This window comes from Myxocyprinus asiaticus, chromosome 40 (assembly GCF_019703515.2).
Source record: "Myxocyprinus asiaticus isolate MX2 ecotype Aquarium Trade chromosome 40, UBuf_Myxa_2, whole genome shotgun sequence".
Taxonomy (NCBI): domain Eukaryota; kingdom Metazoa; phylum Chordata; class Actinopteri; order Cypriniformes; family Catostomidae; genus Myxocyprinus; species Myxocyprinus asiaticus.
The window spans coordinates 37,086,657-37,111,673 of record NC_059383.1 but is presented as its reverse complement, the minus strand read 5'-3'; the positions used below and the strand labels follow the sequence as shown (position 1 = coordinate 37,111,673).

Sequence of the window (25,017 nt, the reverse complement as noted above, 5' to 3'; positions counted from 1 at the left end):
AAACCTGTGTGTGTCACCTTGTGTGTTTGTAACAAGGCCAAACATTCAAGGGTATGTAAACTTTTGATCAGGGCCATTTGGGTGATTTCTGTTGGGTGATTCATTATGATTTAAAAAGGAGCCAAACAACTATGTGATAATAAATGGCTTCATATGATCACTATCCTTAAATAAAAGACAGTTTTTTTGCATGATCAGTCATAATTTCACAATTTCTGCCAGGGTATGCAAACTTTTGAGCACAATTGTGTGTGTGTGTATATATATATATATATATATATATATCTCTCTATCAAATATTTTTTATTTAAAAAATTATAAAAAAATATGAGTTAAAAAAAAGACAAGGGAAAATGTAAAATTGACCAAAGATAAAGTTGACCAAAAAGAGAGACATTTTTTTTTTTTTAAGTATTTAGAAATATTTTCATTCATAAGTTTTTAAAGTTTTAAAATGAAATCATAGTTTATCCCTATTTTATTATTTGATTTATTACCTTTATTTGAAGTTAAATATGTAAAAATGACTTCTTAAGGTGTATGAAGCACACATGCAGAAAAAAAGCACGCCTTAAAAAAATATGCCAATTAATCATGAAAGTCCCAAACAGACAATTAATCGTCATAATCGTAATAATTTGTTTGACAATTAATCATCAGCCAAATTTCATAATTGTGACAGCCCTACTCATTAGCCTAACAGAGATACCTAATTTTAGGATTTACGCATTTCAATTTAATAACAAATTTCCATAAAATTGAACTGTGTAATTTTAAACAAAATGTAATTAATAAAACTAAAAATATATATATTTTTTATAGTATTTTGTTAAAGATCAGTCAACTAAATTGAATGGAATATTGCTGTGAAATTGAAATGTGTAAATCTTTCCAGATTAAAGTGTTGAAGAGCTGTAGTTATATGAACATTACTTACATAGATAATGCTTAATATGGCCTTCCTTGCCTTGAAAGTACTTTGTTTTACTTAACTTTTAGATTGACACATTTAAAAACTACTTTGGCATCAAATTCATCACAGTTTTGAACTGAAATGTCTAAACCGAGTTTCCGTAACAAAAGTATTGTGATATAGTAAACCTCAAAAGCACACAGATGCATTCTTCAAAAAACCATTGTAAATAATACATCATTAGGACACCTTTGGCAAAGTATTTTGAAGGTGCTGTGATTTAAAACTAGGGCTGGGTATTGACATAGAATTCCCAATTTGTTTCATGATTCACAAGCTCTCGATTCGATTCTGATTCATATGGGTATATTTCAGATAAAACATCCATTTTGCTTCCATTCTCCCTCAGCTAGTGCTGTTAATTATACAAGGGACCTACTAACAAGGTACATCATAAAAATATTAATATGACAAATTTTACTTTAGCATTAGTTTTTCATCATTGTGTTCACATTTTGGCTTTTAAAGATCCATGTCCATTTAAATCCATGTATTCCATCAGTAAATATGATGTCTTGAAATTGCATATTTTTTAAAGGAATAGTTCACCCAAAAATAAAAATTCTCTCATCATTTACTCACCCTCATGCCATCCCAGTCTTTCTTCAGCATAATACAAATGAAGATCTTTAGAAGAATATTTCAGATCTGTAGGTCCAAGCAATGCAAGTGAATCCGTGCTAACTTTTTGAAGCTCCAAAAAGTACATATAGCCATCATAAAAATAATCCATACAATTCCAGTGGTTTAATTAATGTCTTCTAAAGCGAAACGCTAGGTGTAAGAAATAGATCAATATTTAAAACTTTTTTTTACTAAAAATGTTGGCTTCCAGCGAGCTTGAGGATTGTACGTTGACGAGGGTGGAGTTTAAACTGCCTCTCGCGTGACGTAAGCCTCCTTTGCATAGCTATTCATACGTAGATCCCTTATAAGCAGCTTTCTATAGGCCGCAGTACTTTTTCGACACAAAAGGAATTTATGCAGCGGTCTGAGCAAGGAGCTCGGTCCTCCGTTTATTCACTTGCATTAAAACAGATTCAAACAGCTCTCCTTGTTGACCATTCAAAGATGGTGCCACAGTTGATGTATCCAAACCAGCTGAATGAGGCATCTATGTATGATTATCTATGCTCCTCAGTTGTAAACAACACTGTGCTTCCGTTTTTTTCTTCGTATTTCACGCGCCGGTTCTCGTGTGAATTTGCCAATGCGCTTGACATCGACCCTTGTGAATTTTTATATTGATTTATTTCTTACACCTAGCATTTTGCTTCAGAAGACATTAATTAGAAAACTGGAGTTGTATGGATTATTTATATGATGGCTATATGTAGTTTTTGGAGCTTCAAATAGTTGGCACGTATTCACTTGCAATGTATGGACCTCCAGTGCTAAAATATTCTTCTAAAAATCTTAATTTGTGTTCTGCTGAAGAAAGTCATAAACATCTGGGATGGCATGAGGGTGTGTAAATGATGAGAGAATTTTCATTTTTGGGTGAACTAATACTTTAACATGCATTATTTGTTCTATTTACAAGGATTTACATTGTTACTTAGAACAAGCATTAAAACAGTTCTGTCTCTTTAAAAATAGCGGCCGTTCAGGGAGCGTATCTTGGTTAAGCTTACATTACGAGAGTGATGTCGAATGGCTTCATTACCGCATCCTTGCTATATGTGATTAGTATTGAACGTTAATTATTCAATGACAAATGGATTGTGTGGATCTCATCTTAAGACACTAGAGGTAGACCGATATATCGGTTTTACCGATTAATCTGTGCCGAAAGTTGCTTTTTGGAACTATTGTTTATCGACAAAAATCTATGCCAATAGTTGCAGAATGTTTATTTATTCCCCCGTGTACCTCTGTGGAAAGCGCTGGAGGATTCTTAAGTTAGAACAGCTTGGGTCTTCACTAGAATAGTGGCTTCTAGGGGTGTAATAAAAACTATCATGTGGGGATTTGTTGTATATAAATATAATTATTCATCCATATTTTTATCCTCACTTCAATGCATATATGCATTTTTTGTGTTTTATATTTATTAGATAATTACGTTTTCTAAATTGAAGCGAGAGGATGCAAAGAAAAATGTGACTACATGGAAACGTGCCCTGTCTGCACATACATCATGTCTTCAACTTCATATCTTGAATATAATAATAAACCTTATTCCTCATTAAACCGCATCTGGTGAAATATACTGTATATACATGAAAACCAACTGCCTAATATTGTGTATCATGCTGGCAAAACAGCGCCAACCTGCATCTCATTATAGCATTCTGAGATGATATTCTTCTCACCACAATTGTACAGAGTGGTTATCTGAGTTACCGTAGACTTTGTCAGTTCAAACCAGTCTGGCCATTCTCTGTTGACCTCTCTCATCAACAAGGCGTTTCCATCCACAGAACTGCCGCTCACTGGATGTTTTTTGTTTTTGGCACCATTCAGAGTAAATTCTAGAGACTGTTGTGCGTGAAAAACCCAGAAATACTCAAACCAGCCCATCTGGCACCAACAATCATCCATGCGATTATCTAATCAGCCAATCGTGTGGCAGCAGTGCAGTGTATAAAATCATGCAGATACAGGTCAGGAGCTTCAGTTAATGTTCACATCAACCATCAGAATGAGCAAAAAATGTGATCGCAGTGATTTGGACCGTGGCATGATTGTTGGTGCCAGATGGGCTGGTTTGAGTTTTTTATTAGGATTTTGGTTGAACAAACTACATCTGGGATATTTATTTTGGACTCATAAGGCCAAAGTATACGTCAGTTGTCCGCGTTGCTGATTGCGCCGCAGACAGCCCAGCCCAGATTTGATCTATTTAGTCTATGCGCATCATCGGCGCCTGCCACTGACTGTACTAGAAGAGTACCGCAAAGCAGTTGTTGTGGGCATGCTTCGAATACGTTTCTATTCGCTAGCGGTCAAAAGAATATACTTTGCATGGCAACTCGGTCGACCAGATGTGATCATTTCCAGAACCCAGAAAAACGAAGTATACCTGGGCAAGACTAAGACATTTTTTTTAACACTCTATAAATCAATTTTAAAATCTATCGGCTGATTAATCGGTTATCAGCCTTTACCCTCAACTTAGTCATTAGTATAGGCAAAATCCACTACTGGTCGACCTTTATTAGACATACATTACACGGAACGAGTCAAATCAGACTTTTACTCTCAACACGCAGTTAAAGGGTCTTGATGCTGAACTTCTTCGCCACTATACAGGGTTTCTGCAGGTTTTATGAAGCCAAATTTAAGACTTTTTTAAGACCAGCTAAATGAAATGTAAGGAATCAATTGAAGGGAACACAACACGTCAATATGTTCTCTAAATGTAAATGTCTAGGGAGCAATATACTTATAGCAACACTTCAAGGTTTAAAAATGCAACTTTCAATAGATCTACATCACTTTTTATCTCATTTGACAAAAAGTATCTTAAGGCTTGAATAACTCCGCTCTGAACCACCAGAATGTGGAAATAACTTTTACCTTCCGATCAGACCCATTGTATCAGTTATGTTCCTCTATGACACTGCTGTGTCACTTACCGATAGATGAAGCAGCACGTATCACCACCTATACTGTATAATGTTCAATGAATATTTAGCGATCTAATGTAAGGCTTGTGGTGCAGAAATTAGGCCTAGTCTTCACTCTAAAATAACTTGCATGCATTATCTAAATGCATGCAATATAAAAATTACATTGTTTTTATTTAGTACTGCCCTGAAGAAGCTATTTGACATTTGACACATATATTCCACAAGGCAAAATAGTAACATGATCCAGTTCAGAAGTTTAAATTCCCTTGGTTTTTAATACGGTGTTGTTTTCTCAATGATCAACAACTGTTTGTGTAATAATTGGCTTTGTCCTGAGCAGTGAAGATGTCCACTTTTCTTATGAAAACCCCCCAACTACTGTACCATTATTTGGTTTCTCAGCATCTTCTGCACATCGAGTTCTTCAGTGGCTATATGATGAGATCCAGCTTTTGACACTTGGGACAATTGAGGGACTAATACACAGCTATTACAAAAGGTACAAACAATTACTGATGCTCAAGAAGGCAACACAAGAAGAACTAAGGGGTGCAAACTTTTGAACAGTATGATTTGTGTAAATAAGAGTAAATTTTCTGTTATGTAGCTATTGAGGGCAATACTACATAAAAAGTATCATCTTTGATCTCTAATAGGCTAGTGTGGAAACATATAAAAACAAAAGGGGTATGCAAACTTCTGCACTTAACTGTATAGGCTACAGTTTGTGAAAATGTATATTTTATTTTAGATTGATTTTTCACGATTTAACCACATTTTAGCTTTTTTTTTTTTTTAATGTACAAATTCCATGTAGCCTATTCTATTCATATGATGTCATATTGCATTTGTAATTATGAAATGACTTGTCATGTCAGGTACACACTTTAATACACAATTCACAACATTGTAACCTAAAATTCAAAATACCACCCCTACATCTCAACATATAAGTGCTTGTACTATGTAAAAAGTGCAGTGTAGCTGTCTGAATGTGGCATTGTCTGATTTACCTCCGTGCTTGTGGGGAAATGAGCATTAACAGTGACATAAAATGACTCGCTTACATATTCACATTTTGCACTAAGAAATGGATCGGCTTCTTTCAGCTCGTTGTTGAAAACTCATTTTTATTGGTGCATTTCTAATTGCGCTGACTGATGACTAATTAAAGTACCTTCAAATCAACATGCAACGCATCAAAATAGTTCTTCTAATCTTCTCTGCAAACGATGCCAAAGACAATAGCGAGAAGGAAAATGAGTACATTAAATGTAATTAGAAAAACAAACAGTGAGCCTACCAGCTGAAACCAGGACATAATTACATTGTTTAGAGAATCTTCGGGACACACCCCTTAAAAACGGGACATCTGGTCACTTTACATAAACGCAATGAGTAAAACAATCCCTCATACCGTTTAATGCCATGACCTTATGAATATAAGACTTGTTGCTCCGATTTAAGACTTTTTAAGGCCTTCATTTGCAGAAGGGCAAATTAAGATTTAAGACCTGCGGAAACCCTACTCTACTGCTCAAGTCATGTTGAGTGAAATCTGAACATTTAACAAGCAGTGGCTAATCACAGACATTTTTAGTCGCATAGCGTGAAATCTGTTGCAATGCGAGTGATTTACTCAAATTGTAGAGGGTTGTGCATTGAGTGAAAGATCAATCTTAGGATTTAAGAATCGATATCAAGATTGTTCAAATGGAGAACGTGATGCATTGGAAAATCTATATTTTAACCCAGTCCTATTTACAACATACTAATCCTTATCTTGTGCCATTTGGAAGTATGCATAATGAGATGCAGCCAATGTGTACAAGTGTACTATAGCATTACTGTCCCAAAGTTTTGGGTAACAGTATAAACGAACCTGAGAGCGAGTGCGATTGCCGTTCCTGCTCAGAGTGAGTGTCTGAAATATCATAGTGCCCAACCACTGCAGGACCCACTGCAACACACACACAGTTCAGACATTCACTGCAATATTTCAATAAGGCCATATTACAGCTTCTACATTCATTTTTTATCAGCCTAAATAGTTCCAGCTGAAAACCCATTGATAACATCACCTGAATAAAATGTTTTGTAAAGTGTCACTTTCAAAGAAATATTTTGGGTTATTTTCAAGGCGAGTGGACTGGAAGGTTTAAAAAGCAGAAACGTGAAGCTGGTACTTTTGTTAATACATTCAAATCAATTCTATGTTAAAAATGTTTGTTACTTCTTGGAATGTGCAAAGCTACCATTTTTCATATATCGACTAGTTGGTGGGTTGTCTGAACAACTAGTCGATGTTAACAAACCCATAAAGTATAATTAGGCTCCATTATGTTCCCTGATCAGACACGTTTAAGAGGTTTACATGGAAACTAAGCGCAGCAGTTTAGCATGGTATCAAAAGGATACTCAAAAAATAAATGGGCTAAATAACAAGCATTTTATTGCACAAAACTATCAAGCAAAAAAAGAAAAAAGGCTCCAATATAGAGCAGCACAAAATCACTTATGCACATCCTGAACCCAGAATGACTAAATTCTGCTACAAGACTAACCCTAAAGTATTAAAAGACTAAACTTCTTGCAGAGGGTTTACCTTGCAGACTGTTCTTCAGTGTTAAACACAGCAAGCTATAATCAAGCAAAAATGCTCTCAATTCATTTGAGAAATGTGTCTTCCAATGAAACCATCACCACTAAAACAATATTAATGTTAGCGGTTGACCCCACTAATCGACTAGTCGCCTGTTGAACGACTAGTCGATTAGTTGACCACTATGGCATTTCCCTAGTTACTTCAGCTGTAAAGCGGTCTAAATAGTCTTTGAGATTGCACTACTTTTCTAGGTGGAAGTACTTATGGTTTCCAACATAATCCCTGTGGGTATCCTTGTGCAGATACCATGCAAATGTACGTTTTTTTAGCTGGTCATGAAATGAGTTGACCAACAGGATATAGCTATGTACGTTAAGTGTAGGGATGGATATCGTAAAGAATTTAGCGATTATGGTTCCCATTCTGCTTAACGATTCTGATTCTTTGATGGTTCCATTTACGCCTCTTAATTTTGAGAAAGCAGTATTTGGAAATAAGAAATGCAATTACTGCATTTACTGCCTTTAGTTGTCTGAGTATTTTAGTACGATATTGCGTTCGCATTAGTAGAAAAAGTGCACGTTCTGAAACAGGTAAACACTGTGTAACACATTTTTTTTTTCTGGGTGTTATTTCCTAATTGCTTATGCCTCAAAAGTATAGAAAATGGCTATTATTCCCCACAAACTTTGCTTTTGTGACCAGGACAGTGATATTTTGAAATTGACCTATTTCCAATGAGAAAATGGGAGAATCTGTGTCTTTTTGTTCACATAAAGTCAGAAAAAAACAACATATGAATCCAAATGAACATGTATTTATACTAAAGTAATATTCAAAGTCGTGCTGGTCCATAATGGTAACAAGTACCCGTCTCTTCCCCTGGCTCACTCGGTGCACCTCAAAGAGGATTAACAACAGCATCAAGACCTTGCTGGACGCCTTGAAGTATGATGAGTACAGCTGGGAGGTCATACGAGACTTAAAAATGGTGGCATTCCTGTTGGGTCTCCATGGCGGTTTTACCAAGTTTCCCTGCTATCTTTGCCTTTGGGACAGCAGGGACACCAAGGCGCAATACCACAGGTGGGACTGGCCACAGCGGACCGAGTTCTCTGTGGGGAGGAACAACGTCAAGTGGGAGCCACTGATGGACCCCCGGAAGGTGCTGATGCCACCACTGCACATCAAATTGAGCTTATGAAACAATTTGTCAGAGCTCTAGATAAGGAGACGGCAGCCTTCAAGTACCTTCAAGACTTCTTCCCTAAGCTGTCTGAGGCAAAGGTCAAAGCCAGTGTCTTCGTCGGACCACAGATAGAGAAGGATTTTGGATTAATATGTTGTTTTTTCTGACTTTATGTGAACGAAAAGACACAGATTCGCCCGTTTTCTCATTGGAAATAGGTCCATTTCAAAATATCACTGTCCTGGTCACAAAAGCAAAGTTTGTGGGGAATAATAGCCATTTTCTAAACTTTTGAGGTATAAGCAATTAGGAAATAACAGTTACTACCCAGGAACAAACATTTTGTTACATAGTGAAATCATACGGTTTCTGTATTTATTAATTTTATTCAATTCTTGTCAACCTACCTTACATAAGGGTAAAAACATCAAAAGTACCGGTACTTTTACAGGGGTTCAAGCCACAGCACCACCAAGATGCCACTGTTGGGCCCTTGAGCAAGGCCCTTGACCCTTTCTGCTCCAGGGGCGCCATATCATGGCTGACCCTGCACTCTGACCCCAGCTTAGCTGGGATATGTGAAAAAAAAAAAGAATTTCACTTTATATGTGCAAATGTATAATGTGTGATAAATAAAATTATTATTAATTATTAACTTCGGTACCAAGTCAATACTTAAAAAAGATGTAATGATACCACTGTTGTTGCTTGGAACCACACCCAAGACTTTCACCCACTGTTGCACTTGTGTATATGGTTGAGTGACAATAAAGGGATTTGATTTGGTTTCTGCAGTGCCCGTAGTACCGAGCACCGACTCAGTTCGGTCCGACTGACAGACAGCTGCTTTCAAATGCTCACACGCTTATCCACGTGTGCCGTTTCTGCTTTTGCACTGAAATGGGCAATTAATCAAATTAAAATAGTGATATGTCCTAGTGTGATTATTAATCCACCAAATTAAAAACAGTCTGCATGTGCTGCGTGCTTCACAACACACGTGAATGTGTGAAGCCATTATACGCTGAAAACACAGTACTCCCGACTGATCAAAACACATTTTATTAGCATCAATTGCAGCATTTTGTGCTTTAATAATCACACTGGGCCATATAACCAACGTCTTAACCTGAGGTGTAAAACTACCATCAAAAACACCGAACGGGAAAGCATTTGTCAAAATAAAATTAAGATTCCAAATAAAAGCTCGGCGGGAGAATTGAAGAAATTGCGACAGAAACATATTATGACTGTATACCAAAATGTAGTATTTACTGTAAAAATAATTATGATTATTACTACATTTAAGCAATATCCCTCAAGCAAAAGCGCTGTTGTACTGAATGGAAGTTTTCATCAATGGTTTCATTTTCATTTTATGCAGCACTTTATTTGACAAAAATAAGACCAATTTTGTGTTTTGGATTTTGCTGTGAGGATCTTTACTGAAGCACATCATTTGATTAAAAAAAAAGTGCTAGGGTATGTTGTAAGTCGTATTCATTTGATAAGACACTATTTTTATGATGAAATTGATTAATTAATGGGCAGAATTCAGAAATGAACAAAACTGGGGGCCTGGGTAGCTCAGTAGTAAAATACGCTGGCTACCACCCCTGGAGTTCGCTAGTTCGAATCCAGGGCGTGCTGAGTGACTCCAGCCAGGTCTCCTAAGCAACCAAATCGGCCCGGTTGTTAGGGAGGGTAGAGTAACATGGGGTAACCTCCTCGTGGTCGCTATAATGTGGTTCGTTCTCGGTGGGGCGCGTGGTGAGTTGAGCGTGGATGCCGCGGTGGATGGCGTGAAGCCTCCACACGCACTATGTCTCCATGGCAACGCGCTCAAGCCACGTGATAAGATGCACGGATTGATGGTCTCAGACGCGGAGGCAGCTGGGATTCATCCTCCGCCACCCGGATTGCGGCGAATCACTACACGACCACGAGGACTTAAAAGCGCATTGGGAATTGGGCATTCCAAATTGGGTGAAAAAGGGGGGAAAAAAAACCCTGATTTTTATATGGTCTTGCTAAAAACAAAAACAATGTACACAATTGAGAAACTCTTCAAGGAAACATACAATTGTTTACATTTATTTACTTTGATACAAGTAACTTTGTTAAATAGGCTTAAGAAGTGTTCAATAGCATGTATTAATATTATTTTGTGGTATAGAAATTGGTATTGAGAATCGTGAAATTTAACTGGTATTTTGACTACTAAAATTTTGGTATTGTGACAACCCTATACAAGTGTTATAATTATACTTTCAAAACAGTCTGAGAGCTGCATATTTGAAAAGCTGCAGTACACAGGCTTAATATGAAAATAACCCAGAATATTCTATTGACTTTTTATAAAGACCAGTTTACATCAAATTTACGTCGCAGGTGAATCACATAAAAACAGATGGAATGCTGGTAAAAATTACAGTATATTTATTTACCAGCTAATGAGCAAACATCAAAGGTCAATAATGTTTTACACAGACATGAAGAGACACTAATTACCACCTGGCACATTTTGAATTTTGGTCAGGCATTAGTTGAGGACTTTAAAAATCAATGTAGCAAAAAAGGTATTCACTGACTTTCTAACAATTACACAAAGGAAATTCACTTCTCCATCTAAACATTATGACACTAAACTTATTTAGGCAGCCAGGTTAGTTTCACACACACACACACACACACAAAGAGAGTAAACGTTCTCCTTCACACACTGTGTACAGTAATGCAGTAAACAACTTTCAAGTCGTCCTGTGAGCTGAAGTCAGTGACTACAGTAAACTTAGAGTATGCATGTTTGTTAGTATGGCAAGAACATTTCCGGGTCATATTTCACCCAAAAATCTAAAGAAATGTATATTTTGCATTATAATTAGGTTTTGAAAATAAATAAAATGGGATCAATTATATTGGCATTGAGACACTTTTTAAAGACAATTTAATTGAGAATTATAACGTGAAAAAATATATTTCGTATTTAAAATAACATTTTAGATATATTGTTTAATGTGTTAAGCATTTACATCATAGTAGTATTTGTTGAAACAAATTTTTTTGCTCAAAAGAAAAATCTTTGTCCGATGATTTTACTGCATTGCTTACAGGATGAATTACAGTAGTAATCTAATAAAAAAAAAAAAAATTGAAATGAAAATGTGTTTAATTGTTATGATGTCACAATGCATCAAATCTTAATGGTTTTTAACACAGGCTTCATATTCTTTATGCAAAATAAATATTTATTTTCGAACGAAATATGAGCCGGACAGTTTATCGTGAGATTCACCCTTAAAAAGATTGAAAAATTAACATTTCTTGCTTGCCATGGTGTGCACATGTGACATGTTTTTTGTAAATAGAAAATGATCACTCTTGTTTATTGCATGTGCAGCACAGGCTGTTAACACTGATGTTTTGATTGCAAAATAGACTTCATAGGATGAATGTCGAGTGTTTAAGCTTTCATATGATACCAAGTTTATGATTATACGTTACGTTTTTGATATTAAAGGTTATTTTTCATAAAACACGCTTAAACGTGTAATATTAGTGTTTTTAGCATTAAATCCAATGTGTAGGCTGTCACTGTTTTACAGCTCTCTACTTTCAGCTTGTATCATGCATATTCCACCTCAGAAGTGATTAAATAATGAGCTAAAACAAGCCACAACACAAAACAAATGTTCAGAGTTCTTTGGTAGACACTCTAGCCCACGTTTTCTAGATGAGCATATATATCATAAGATAATACACAAAATACACATGGCAGTCAAACCAAAAGTTCTAATTCGAGTCTCTCAGGAAAAGCTGTTTCGGTCACACCAAACAGTCAATATTAAATGGGCAAGACAAATGATGCTTTGAAATGATTCATCTCTAGATGGATTGAAGCGTTGTCTCTTCCACAGACAAGAACAAATGGCAAAAGGCACTGACTCTGGAGGGCACCCCTGAGATGTGAATAACAAACAATGAGACAAACTGATAAAATGAGAGACAGAGGATGTTAAAGACATAGTTCACCCAAAAATGAAAAATCTGTCATCACTTACTCACTCTTTAGTAGAGCATTTCTTCAGTGAATATGACAAGTGACTATTTTTGAGTCTCGCACCATACTATCAAATGGCTTTAAAAGACTTGGAATACGTTACAGGAGTCATATAGACTACTTCGATGGTGTTTGTTGTAATTTTTGGAGCCATCTTGCTTCAATATATGGAAAAAGGCTGCCATTTTCATTTTGGATGAACTAAGCCTTTAATAGAAAAAAAGTTGAAAGACAGAATTAAGAAACATAAATGAAGAGGAAAAAAAATAATTGTTGTGAGCCTCCACTTCAGTATGCTTGAATTGGTCGCAGTTCTTTGCGTATTCCTTAAACGTTTGGTTCAGATGCCTCCACGTTTCCATTGAGGCCAGCGGTGTGTGCAGGTGGGACTGTGTTTGCGTTGATTCGGGCCATCTGATATGCCGCCAGCGTTTCCTGCGACTCAGATGATGGCAGGAACGAGCTAACGTGGCTCCGCCCCTCGGTATTTTCGCTGGACGAAAGGTCGTCGTCGGAGTGGAGGTGGGTCAATCTTTCCATCCACACGCGAAAGCGCTCCTCGGTCTGTCTTTGCATCGCGGCGAATCGTGTAAAAGCTTCCTCCAAGACGCCGCCCAGACTTCCACTGGCCACACCCACGTCAAGTTGGCCCCGCCCTCGCGTTGAAGCTCCAGAACTCTCGGCTCGGCGACGACCAGCTTAAAGACAGACGGCAGTGCCGAGAGAGAGGCGTCAGACACACAGGAAGGCAGAAAGTGGCTGCGTTATTGCGTGCACACCGGCGAGCATGCTGGGAACAGGTCATGCAGCTCTCGCAGTGCATTCTGAATACAGTTCACCAATGATCACATGACTAAAAGACGGCTTATGGGTCACACAGTGAGAAAGATACCACCATTTTTTGTACCTAGTATTTCGTAGTAAACACCCACCAACTCTCAGAAAAAAAAAGAAGGAAAAACGGTGTAACAGCTAAGGATGTGCAAAAATCTAATTAAAATCGACTAGCTTGTCCAAACAACTAGTCAGTCTTAAAGGGACAGGTTCACCCAAATATGAAAATTCTCTCATCATTTACTCACCCTCATGATAGGTGTGTATGACTTTCTTTCCTCAGCAGAACACATTTGAAGAAAAATAGAAAAATCTCTCAGCTCAGAAGGTCCTTAAAATGCAGGTGGATGGTGATCAGACTTCTGAAGCTCCAAAAATTGGACAGTCAGCATAAACATCATCCATACGACTCCAGCGGTTAAATTAATGTCTCCTAAAGTGACACGATTGCTTTTGGTGCAAAAAAATATACATTTTTAGGTACTTTTTAACTCTAAACCATCGCTTCCGGTCAGTAGCAGTATGCGTGTTCACGAGAGGGCGGAGTTCACATGGTCTCTCGTGTGATGTATTCGCACTGGCATGTTATGGATGTAATCTCTCGGATGTGACATCCAGGATAAGCACACAAACGCACCATTCTCAAAAACATACAGATACAAAAACACCGCTGCTCTTCTAGGTGTGTCGCACGTGCATCAGTTCTCGTGCAAACATGCCAACGTGATTACGTCACATGCGCATACTGCTGCTAACTGTGATTCTTTATAGTTAAAAAGTACATTAATATTGAGCTTTTTCACACCAAAATTGATGGTCACTTTAGAAGACATTAACCGCTGAGTCTTATGGATGACTTTTATGCTGACAGTCATTTTTGGAGCTTTAAAAGTCAGATCACCATCCACTTGCATTTTAAGGACCTACTGAGCCGAGATATTTTTCTATGAGAGAACTGAGAGATGAGAGAAAATTAGAGAATTTTCAGTTTTGGAGGAACGAACCCTTTAATTAAGCCCTTTATAATTAGGTTGTGACCGCCATTCACCAATCAGATACGTTTCTTAGTTCGGATATATGCAGGGCTGTACAGCACGATGATTTTGCACGCATTTGCAATAAAAAAAAAAAAAATCACGATGTGTGACGAGAAATTTAAACCCATTGGCATGTGTGCGATAAGTGTCATTTCCACCTATGACAAAGATCATCTACCATGAGTCTGATGCGAGTTGACTATTGTCAAATCTTATGCACCCGAAATTTGATGGGTTGCCATGTCAGGCTCGCAGAACTGTTTCTTCGGCTACGCGCTTGTCTTGTGTGTGTGTGTGTGGGGGGGGGGGGGGGTCAGAATTTGGTTGCGTACAAAAAAAATAAATAAATCAATATATTGTTTGCCCTCAAACTTTAAAAGTGACGAATTTAGAGAAGCAACTTCTCAAAGAGTGCTTTAACGTGCCGACTGTGCTATGCTTCTTTTTCATGCCTGCTGTTTGTCTTGCGCAAGATCAAGCAGTAATTTTATTCTTTTGACCGAGAGTGCATGGGGATATATTCGACGCATATGCATGAATGCTTTGTGATACTTTTGTAGCATTGCAGTGTCGAAAAACTGGGCTGCACATAACAGTCTGGGCGTACTGTGTTAATGGCGAAATCTGTATCACGCTCACTGTATGCACTGAGGGCAGTATGCAGAAAACCGAAGTATACTTTGGCCTTGACGGCTAGGATGTTTGCACACTGAAGCACAGCTAGTCTCCAAGAAGTTGCATCTCTTAAAGTAATGTTCTGGGTTCAATACAAGTTAAGCTCAATCGACAGCATTTGTGGCATAATGTTGATTACTACAAAATTTGGACTTGTCCGTCCATTTCTTTAAAAAAAAAAGCAAAAATCGAGGTTACAGTGCAGCACTTACAATGGAAGTGAATGCGGCCAATTTTTGGATGGTTTAAAAGGCAGAAATGTACACATTAATTCTTCTGTTAAAACTCATGTATTATTTGAGCTTTGAAGTTGTTTAAATGGTCATTTTTAGTCATTTTAGGGTTAGTTGACATTATATTGTCATGACAACGAAGTTGTAAAATTGGCTATAACTTTACACAGAAAAGGTTAGTAAGTGATTTTATCACACTGAAATCATGTTAAGATATTCAGCATATTGTTTACATCACTGTGGCTATACTTTTGAAAAAGTTACTATTTCAACATTTACTGATTGGCCCCCATTCACTTCCATTGTAAGTGCCTCACTGTAACCCAGATTTTTGCTCCCTAATTTGGAATGCCCAATTCCCACTACTTAGTAGCTCCTTGTGGTGGCGCGGTTACTCACCTCAATCTGGGTGGAGGAGGACAAGTCTCAGTTGCCTCCACTTCTGAGACCATCTATCCATGCATCTTATCACATTGCTCGTTGTGCATGACACCGCGGAGACTCTGCATGTGGAGGCTCATGCTACTCTCCGTGATCCACGCACAACTTACCACGCGCCCCGTTGAGAGCGAGAACCACTAATCGCGAGGTTACCCCGTGTGACTCTACCCTCCCTAGCAACCAGGCCAATTTGGTTGCTAAGGAGACCTGGCTGGAGTCACTCAGCACACCCTGCATTCGAACTCACGACTCCAGGAGCGGTAGTCAGCGTCAATATTCACTGAGCTACCCAAGCCCCCAATTTTTGCTTTTTTTAAAGAAAAGGAGGGGCAAGTCAAAATGTATTTTTGTGGTAATCAATATCATGCCATAAATGCTGTTGATTAAGCTTAACTTCTATTGAACCCAAAATATTCCTTTAACTGCATTCCCTTTAAAGCAACATTGCAAAAAAACATTAAGAAATAGGCCTAAGTAAACTAGTCAACCGCACTCACTGACTAGTCGGCCTATATGACCACTAGTCTACCATTTTGACCAAGTTCTACTTAATAAATAAACAAAACCTTGGAATCTACCAAACCTCCACTCTTCAATTATAATCCAATTATAATTCTACAATAACATATTTATAAAACCCTATTTGCAAAAACAGAGTTATGGTGGTGGCATCAACTGTTGGCTAAGAATCTGGGCTACCATCACTGGTTTGAATCCTGGTAGGGTTGACCCAAAATGAGAGGTATGGAGGAGATCCCTCTTCTACCCTGACACCAATATGGCTCCCAGAAAGGCATACACCCCCTGGTGGCGCCATGTGGGACTGTTCCTGCAGTAAGCACTTTAGGTTAAGTAAGGTATGTACTTCTCAGAAACCAAATTAAAAATGAAACTGAATACTAGACACATTACAAACACAGACCACAGATATGACACACAAACAACATTACACAACATTAACTGAGACAATATACAATCACAATATATACATTTTCTGGGTCTGTTGATCCAATTTCGTAAAAACAGGACTGGTGCGATTTCAGTGGGACAAAAGCGTTTACATGATATTTTAAAAATACATAATTGTTGCAGTCCAACTGAAATCTGACTTTTAAAGTGCATATAAACATACCATTTGTGTGTTGCATGTTGAAATCAGACATGCCAAAGATGTTTCATGAAGTTTAGAGCATGTATATGCATGGACTTTTTGCAGATGTTTTGGACAGAAACCATCCCTAGACAGCAAAGTTTAAAACACTTTGTTTTGGCACAATAATTGTGTTACATGAGTGTTTACAACACAAATGCACTGTGACCTTTGTTCCTCTAGGCTAACATCAACCGTAATTTCTTTGTGGAAAAGTATCGTAAAAGAATTGATATAACGTCTACACCTGTTGCTGACAAATATATTTTGCTAATACTAATTCTGTTTCACAATGATCTGCATGAACAAATAAAACGTTTATTAGAAGTAGCTACTGTGGGAAAAATCCAGAACGATCATACCTAAAGATTAAAAAACTGAAACCAATTAAAGGTGCACTCAGTAAGATTTTACTGGCTCTTCCTCGTCCCGTCAGTTCTTGGACTCAATACTGACACCTGCCGTCCTGGATACTGAAAGTTTGTTTGCCGCCACTTCACACTGAATATATTTGTTTATCTTCTGTTTTTTTCCTTTTAGTCTGTTTTTTTCCATCTCATACTACAAACATCTGTATTATGAACATTTTTGGATTTAATCCAAATGAAACTAAGTGTTGTTAGCATTGGACTGTGACCAGGCAGCCACGAGTCGCAAGCTCTCTCCCGGCTGTTGACAGCCGTATACTCGCGATTGCCGTGCCGCTTATCCGTGATCCACCGCACCATGAGAGCAGCAGGAAGTAGCGGTTTGTTTCATCACCCCCCTCTTGTTTGGACATTTTATCTTTTCACTTGCACTCATTCTGTTTGGCCTGTCTGGTGGATCACACTCCTGCTGATACCATCATCACTCTGGACTATACTGTTGACTCGGGCTCCATTGTTGTTTGTAGTAAGTATATTGTGTTTGTTGTTAAAATGTTGAATTTGCTTGTTTTGTTTACATCTATTCTTTAGGGCAGGGTGATAGAACAATGTAATCAGATATGGACGATATCTTACAAATATCCCGATGCCGATTTGCGACACTCATTGATGTCTCGGAGTGACATATGATGTTAAGACACAAAAACATGCACTTGAAGAAACAGACTTTATTATATTTTTAAGAACAGACAAAATGCTCTTGTCTGATTCACAGTTTGTTCAGAGGCGTGCAGCCTGTGCCTGTCTCGTGGAACACACGCATGTAGGTGTGCAGTGTGAGCCTGTCTCATGGAACAAGCGCATTTAAAGGGTTTTCACACCTTTTTTCTTTGTCGTCGGAAAACTGTTTGCAAGAATAACTTGTCTGTGAGAATATTGCAAATGATCTCTGATCATCTTAGGAAGTGCTGTGAATTTAGTTCGCTTTATTTCTATGGAGCAGTTCACGGGTAACATGCATTGTGAACGCAAATCTGCAGGTTCAGTAATATACACTGGCAGCCAAAAGTTTGGAATAATGTACAGATTTTGCTCTTATTAAAAGAAATTGGTACTTTTATTCACCAAAGTGGCATTCAACTGATCACAATGTATAGTCAGGACATTAATAATGTGAAAAATTATTATTACAGTTTGAAAACATTTTTCAGAACTTCTTAAACTACTTCAAAGAGTTCTCATCAGAAAATCCTCCATGTGCAGCAATGACAGCTTTGCAGATCCTTGGCATTCTAGCTGTCAGTTTGTTCAGATACTCAGGTGACATTTCACCCCACACTTCCTGTAGCACTTGTCATAGATGTGACTGTCTTGTCGGGCACTTCTCACACACCTTACAGTCTAGCTGATCCCACAAAAGCTCAATGGGGTTAAGATCCAGAACACTCTTTTCCAATTATCTGTTGTCCAATGTCTGTGTTTCTTTGCCCACTCTAACCTTTTCTTTTTGATTTTCTGTTTCAAAAGTGGCTTTTTCTTTGCAATTCTTCCCATAAAGCCTGCACCCCTGAGTCTTCTCTTTACTGTTGTACATGAAACTGGTGTTGAGCAGGTAGAATTCAATGAAGCTGTCAGCTGAGGACATGTGAGGCATCTATTTCTCAAACTAGAGACTCTGATGTACTTATCCTCTTGTTTAGTTGTACATCTGGTCTTCCACATCTCTTTCTGTCCTTGTTAGAGCCAGTTGTCCTTTGTGTTTGAAGACTGTAGTGTACATCTTTGTATGAAATCTTTCAAAGCATTGTATAGCCTTCATTCCTCAAAACAATGATTGACTGATGAGTTTCTAGAGAAAGCTGTTTCTTTTATGCCATTTTTGACCTAATATTGACCTTAAGACATGCCAGTCTATTGCATACTGTGGCAACTCAAAAACATTCATTTCTTCATTTAATGAACCAGATATCTTTCAGCTGTGTTTGATATAATGGCAAGTGATTTTCTAGTACCACATGATCAATTTAGCATGATTACTCAAGGATAAGGTGTTGGAGTGATGGCTGCTCTCTAGATTTGATCAAAAATGACTTTTTTCAAATAGTGATGAAGCTGTTTTTTACATCAGTAATGTCCTGACTATACTTTGTGATCAGTTGAATGCCACTTTGGTGAATTAAAGCAATTTCCTTCCGAAACAGCAAAATCTGTACATTATTCCACTTTTGGCCACCCAGTGTATATCTCTGTATTAAAGAAACAAAGACAAAAGTGAATAAATCATAAAATAATACAAGACACATTCAACTTAAACCTAAAAAATTTATCACTTCATTATTTTAATGCTTTTTTCACTGTCAACATGGCAGCGCCCATGGGGGGGAGGGCCCGCTCCATGTAAAATTAAACCGCTTTTATTGGGTTTCTGATATGACTGGATTCTTCATCTCATGTGAGTGAACATTTAACATATTTCTTAAAAATGCTAACAATGTCTAAAACTTTTCAATAAGCAAAATCTTAGTGCACCTTTAACTGTTAACTATTTGTTTGGAATTAAATCAGGTCTGAAGGACGTTGGATTCCACGAGTGGCCTTAGTTAGTATGTCAGTCTGGGAGGTCACTGAAGACAAAGGTCGGTGTAAGGGCTGAATGCTGATGTATTCTGATATTGGAAAGGTGTTTGTTCCTCAAGGTTTTGCATATGAGGTCATTCAACATACATGCAGTAAAATACACCCCTGACCAATGCAAAAGATCCTCCATGTGTTCGTTTATATGCCGTGTTGGGACTGATGTGTGTTTCGCCTGATCTATGAGCCTGTGTGTAGGCTAGGGGTGGGCAGTATGACCCAAATAATGGTATATCACAATCAAGTTATTTTTGCTGGTAATTTAATGAAAAAACTGTCAATATATTAAATAACCTCTTGGTAAAGCCTGTTTTGGATAATCTGGTGAGTGAATTACATTACAAATGAAAAGTAATTTATTATTTTCTCTTTTTATATGGAACTTGACAGATGCAAACTAAAAGACAAGTCATAGGAGCTGAAATGAAAAGTCTGGCACCAGAACAACTTCTACAATATGTTATACTTGAGTTCAAAACAAAAACAAGACTAAATTATATGCAAAACATTATATAATGGATAGTAGGACCTCTAAATTCTGATATGCACAGACCTGAGCATGCACATAATTTGAATTCTATTACAGAGCGCAACAGTCTGGATCCGGAAGTAAAAATCCCATTCGTTTTATCCATAGAGGACTTAATAATTAACAATAACTAATAAACCTTTAAAGACGCACCAACCATAAGCTCTGATGTTGTTAATCGATGGTATATGCTCCTGTTGAAACCATCATTCGGAATGCCTTCGGAAGGTCCTCGTGGTGGCGTGGTTACTCGCATCAATTCGGATGGTGGAGGACAAGTCTCAGTTGCCTCCGCTTCTGAGACAGTCAATCCATGGCTCTTATCACATGGCTCGTTGTGCATGACACCTCGGAGACTCACAGCAAGGGAGGCTCATGCTACTCTCCGCGATCCATGCACAACTTACTACGTGCCCCATTGAGAGCGAGAACCCCTAAATCGCAACCATGAGGAGGTTACCCCATGTGACTCTACCCTCCCTAGCAACCGGGCCAATTTGGTTGCTTAGGAGACCTGGCTGGAGTCACTCAGCACGCCCTGGATTCAAACTCATGATTCCAGGGGTGGTAGTCAGCGTCAATACTCGCTGAGATACCCAGGCCCCCCTTAAATTCATTTTATTTTTTTATCGTGCTCAATGGCAGAATTCCTGGTGAAAAACTACTACCCATGATCCTGAGGAGAAATGCTCCACCAATCAGAGTCATGGCAAACAAAGTGTGCCAAAAGAGCTCTGCAGCGCCGACCATTCCCATAATGCACTGAGAATGATGCAATCGAGTTTGTCTCCCTACACTGTCAAACTACTTGCATATGTGTATACTGTATATTTGATATATTGTAATCAACAACTTAGTTACAATAGTTTTTTTTTATATTTCCTTTGTTTTTCATTAAAATACAACATTCACAAAGCTTCTTGGGATTGTAGTTCATTCCCTCATGAAAGACATTAAGTGCACATTAATCTTTTTGTTCAATTTTCAAATACTTTTCAAATTCAAATCTAAGTTTGTAATGTTGTGATTTATCTAGGAGCTGGTTGGTTTGAATCATGGCTTAGAATGCTTTATGAAGGATTTTATGAAATCCCTATGGAAGATTTGAAAGGGAAAAACTGTTGCACCGGGGCACTCTTGTGCTCTATTAATGTGCCAAGTCACACTGTTGCTTGGCAAATGTAAACAACCTGTATTTACACTGTACTTACATTCGGACGCGAGTGGTATAACAGAATCTAAACCAGCTGACATTTCTATTGTTGCACCGTATACACTAGCTGCCAAAAGTTTGGAATAATGTACAGATTTTGCTGTTTCGGAAGGAAATTGGTACTTTAATTCACCAAAATGGCATTCAACTGATCACAATGTATAGTCAGGATATTACTGATGTAAAAAACAGCACCATCACTATTTGAAAAAAGTCATTTTTGATCAAATCTAGACAGCAGCCATCACTCCAACACCTTATCCTTGAGTAATCATGCTGAATTGATCATTTGGTACTAGAAAATCACTTGCCATTATATCAAACACAGCTGAAAGCTATTTGGTTCGTTAAATGAAGCTTAACATTGTGTTTGTTTTTGTTTTTGAGTTGCCACAGTATGCAATAGACTGGCATGTCTTAAGGTCAATATTAGGTCAGAAATGGCAAAAAAGAAACAGCTTTCTATAGAAACTCATCAGTCAATCATTGTTTTGAGGAATGAAGGCTATACAATGCTTGAGATTTCATACAAAGGTGTACACTACAGTCTTCAAACACAAAGGACAACTGACTCTAACAAGGACAGAAAGAGATGTGGAAGACCAGATGTACAACTAAACAAGAGGATAAGTACATCAGAGTCTCTAGTTTGAGAAATAGACGCCTCACATGTCCTCAGCTGACAGCTTCATTGAATTCTACCCGCTCAACACCAGTTTCATGTACAACAGTAAAGAGAAGACTCAGGGGTGCAGGCCTTATGGGAAGAATTGCAAAGAAAAAGCCACTTTTGAAACAGAAAAACAAAAAGAAAAGGTTAGAGTGGGCAAAGAAACACAGACATTGGACAACAGATAATTGGAAAAGAGTGTTCTGGATCTTAACCCCATTGAGCTTTTGTGGGATCAGCTAGACTGTAAGGTGCGTGAGAAGTGCCCGACAAGACAGCCACATCTATGGCAAGTGCTACAGGAAGCGTGGGGTGAAATGTCACCTGAGTATCTGGACAAACTGACAGCTAGAATGTCAAGGATCTGCAAAGCTGTCATTGCTGCACGTGGAGGATTTTTTGATGAGAACTCTTTGAAGAAGTTCTGAAATTTTTTTTCAAATTGTAATAGTAATTTTTCATGTTATTAATGTCCTGACTATACATTGTGACCAGTTGAATGCCACTTTGGTGAATAAAAGTACCAATTTCTTTCCATAAGAGCAAAATCTGTACATTATTCCAAACTTTTTGCCGCCAGTATATACCATCATACTGCCCAGCCCTAGAGTAGATTTATAGCATCATTCAACCAACAAGCATGAAAAAATGTATGGAAACTGTTTGTTTCAGGACAGGCTGTTACTGTGAATTTCCATGTGTCTGTATCTATACACAGTTGCCAGTTTACTCTGATCTTCCTGATTAAATGCTGCGTGTTTTTGCATGTATGCGTTTGCTTGGTTACCTGGTGTGTGAGAGTTGATTGTCTCTCCCTCGTTGTCAGACGAGGCCGTTAACGGTGAGGAAGATGAAGAGTGGGCTGAGATGTCACTGTCGCTGGTGCTGCTGTCCTGGAGAACGTCTGGTTTGCGTCTCGCTGCTGCCTCACGTTTCTGTCGCAGCTGTCGCATGCGCAACTTCTGCCGCTGGCTGCGTGGCCCTCTCACGCGGACACGCCCGTTCATTTGTTTCTCCTGGCAACGGTTCTTCTTGGCTGCCATGGCGACAGAGGATGTGTCACTTTCAGAATGCGAACGCCGCGACTTCCTGCCCGCAGTTTGAGTGGGCACAGCCACTTCCTCCGCAGACGAAAGTGTGTCGGAATCACCAAGGTGACCAGACGAGGAAGGTGATTGCAGGCAGACGGACGAATCGCTGTCTTCTTGTGGGCAGGGCTGAGTGGCAGTCGGAGGCCGTTCCGTTTCCGCGGGCTGCCCAAGGGCGGTGTCTCTGTGGAGCTCCATAAGTAAGCAGGGCATTGAGAGCAGCCCGGGGGCGGGCTGTTTATCTGTACTCTGTGAGCTGATTGGCTCTTCACCCTCTGGAAAGCTAGTAGGTGTGGTCTCTTGTCTCAGTGGCATGCCCTGCTCTTCTGCTGTGGCCCCGCCCTCTGAGGGGCATTCAGGGAGCTTGTTGGCCTTGTGGGCGTCAGTCATCTCTGGAGGGCGGGGCCAGAGGCAGCCTCTCTGAAGTGGCAGTTGCTAGGTGATAAACAGGGGCGGTTGACCTGTAAAACAGCAAGTCAGTCAATACAACACCTGACAAATAACAAAATGTACTTGTATCAACACTAATGACAAGTGCACTGTGTACTTTAAGTCTCTCTGGAAAAAACTGCTGCTAAATGACTAATTACAAGACAAAAAAATTATAATTTTATCGTAATACAAATCTGTTCATGAGCATTTTTCAGGGATGACTGAGCCAAGGACACAATAGCCATATCCATTTACACTAGGGCTGCAACGGTTCATGTATCCATGCTGAACCGAACGGATACAGGCCTTCGGTATGGTACACGCAGTCACACGAATGCTTACATATCCTAGCATGCATGTAACCAATACTAAAACATAAACAACACAAACCACATAGAACTAAAATGAAAAGAGATTGCGGAGCAACACGGGACCGCATGGAACCAAAACTTAACAGAACAGAGCCCCACACAGTACACTAGAAACTGCGGATCAGATAAATGCATGTGAATTATACTAGCTAGCTCGTTATTTTTCGCCAACTGTGATGTAACTAAACAAAATATAAATATGTCGGACTTACATAAATGTGTGTCCCGGTGTCCCGACAATTCTTTAAAAATTTGAAATATGTTCTGGTTTTAGCTGGTAAGTTCACCGATTTTTTTCATTGTCCTTCTCGCTATTGTCTCTGGTAATGTGGATATTCTGATTTTCCTGAAAAAAAAATTCTTTTTATTTTATTATTATGTTTTAATACAATGTGCATACACTGATCAGCCACAACATTAAAACCACCTGCCTAATATTGTGAAGGTCCCCCTCATGCTGGCAAAACAGCGCCAACCCACATCTCAGAATAGCGTTCTGAGATGATATTCTTCTCATCACAATTGTACAGAGTGGTTATCTGAGTTACCATAGACTTTGTCAGTTCGAACCAGTCTGGTCATTCTCTGTTGACCTCTCTCATCAACAAGGCGTTTCCATCCACAGAACTGCCGCTCACTGGTTGTTTTTTGGCACCATTCGGAGTAAATTCTAGAGACTGTTGTGTGTGAAAATCCCAGGAGATCAGCAGTTACAGAAATACTCAAACCAGCCCATCTGGCACCAACAATCATGCCACGGTCCAAATCACTGAGCTCAAATTTTTTCCCCATTCTGATGGTTGATGTGAACATTAACTGAAGCTCCTGACCCATATCTGCATGATTTTATGCACTGCACTGCTGCCACACGATTGGTTGATTAGATAATCGCATGGATGATTGTTGGTGCCAGACGGGCTGGTATTAAGTTCTGTGTAAT

General features: G+C 38.6%; 1 protein-coding gene across 4 annotated transcripts in view; it reads right to left on the bottom strand.

Annotated features, from left to right (window-relative positions):
* Positions 1-25,017, bottom strand: part of LOC127431179 (uncharacterized protein C18orf25-like) — a 35,129-nt gene that overhangs the window by 3,036 nt on the left and 7,076 nt on the right. Inside the window, exons 2-4 of one of the 4 annotated variants that reach the window (XM_051681488.1) lie at positions 24,290-24,423; positions 22,974-23,735; positions 10,334-13,100 (exon numbers count right to left, since the gene is read on the bottom strand). In XM_051681488.1, the coding sequence (XP_051537448.1) occupies positions 12,730-13,100; positions 22,974-23,664 (1,062 nt within the window). In that variant the 5' untranslated portion in view covers positions 23,665-23,735; positions 24,290-24,423 and the 3' untranslated portion in view covers positions 10,334-12,729. Of the gene's footprint in view, positions 1-6,430; positions 6,509-10,333; positions 13,101-22,973; positions 23,736-24,289; positions 24,424-25,017 lie in introns of those variants that run through there. The other 3 variants (XM_051681489.1, XM_051681487.1, XM_051681490.1) reach the window with 3 other exon arrangements.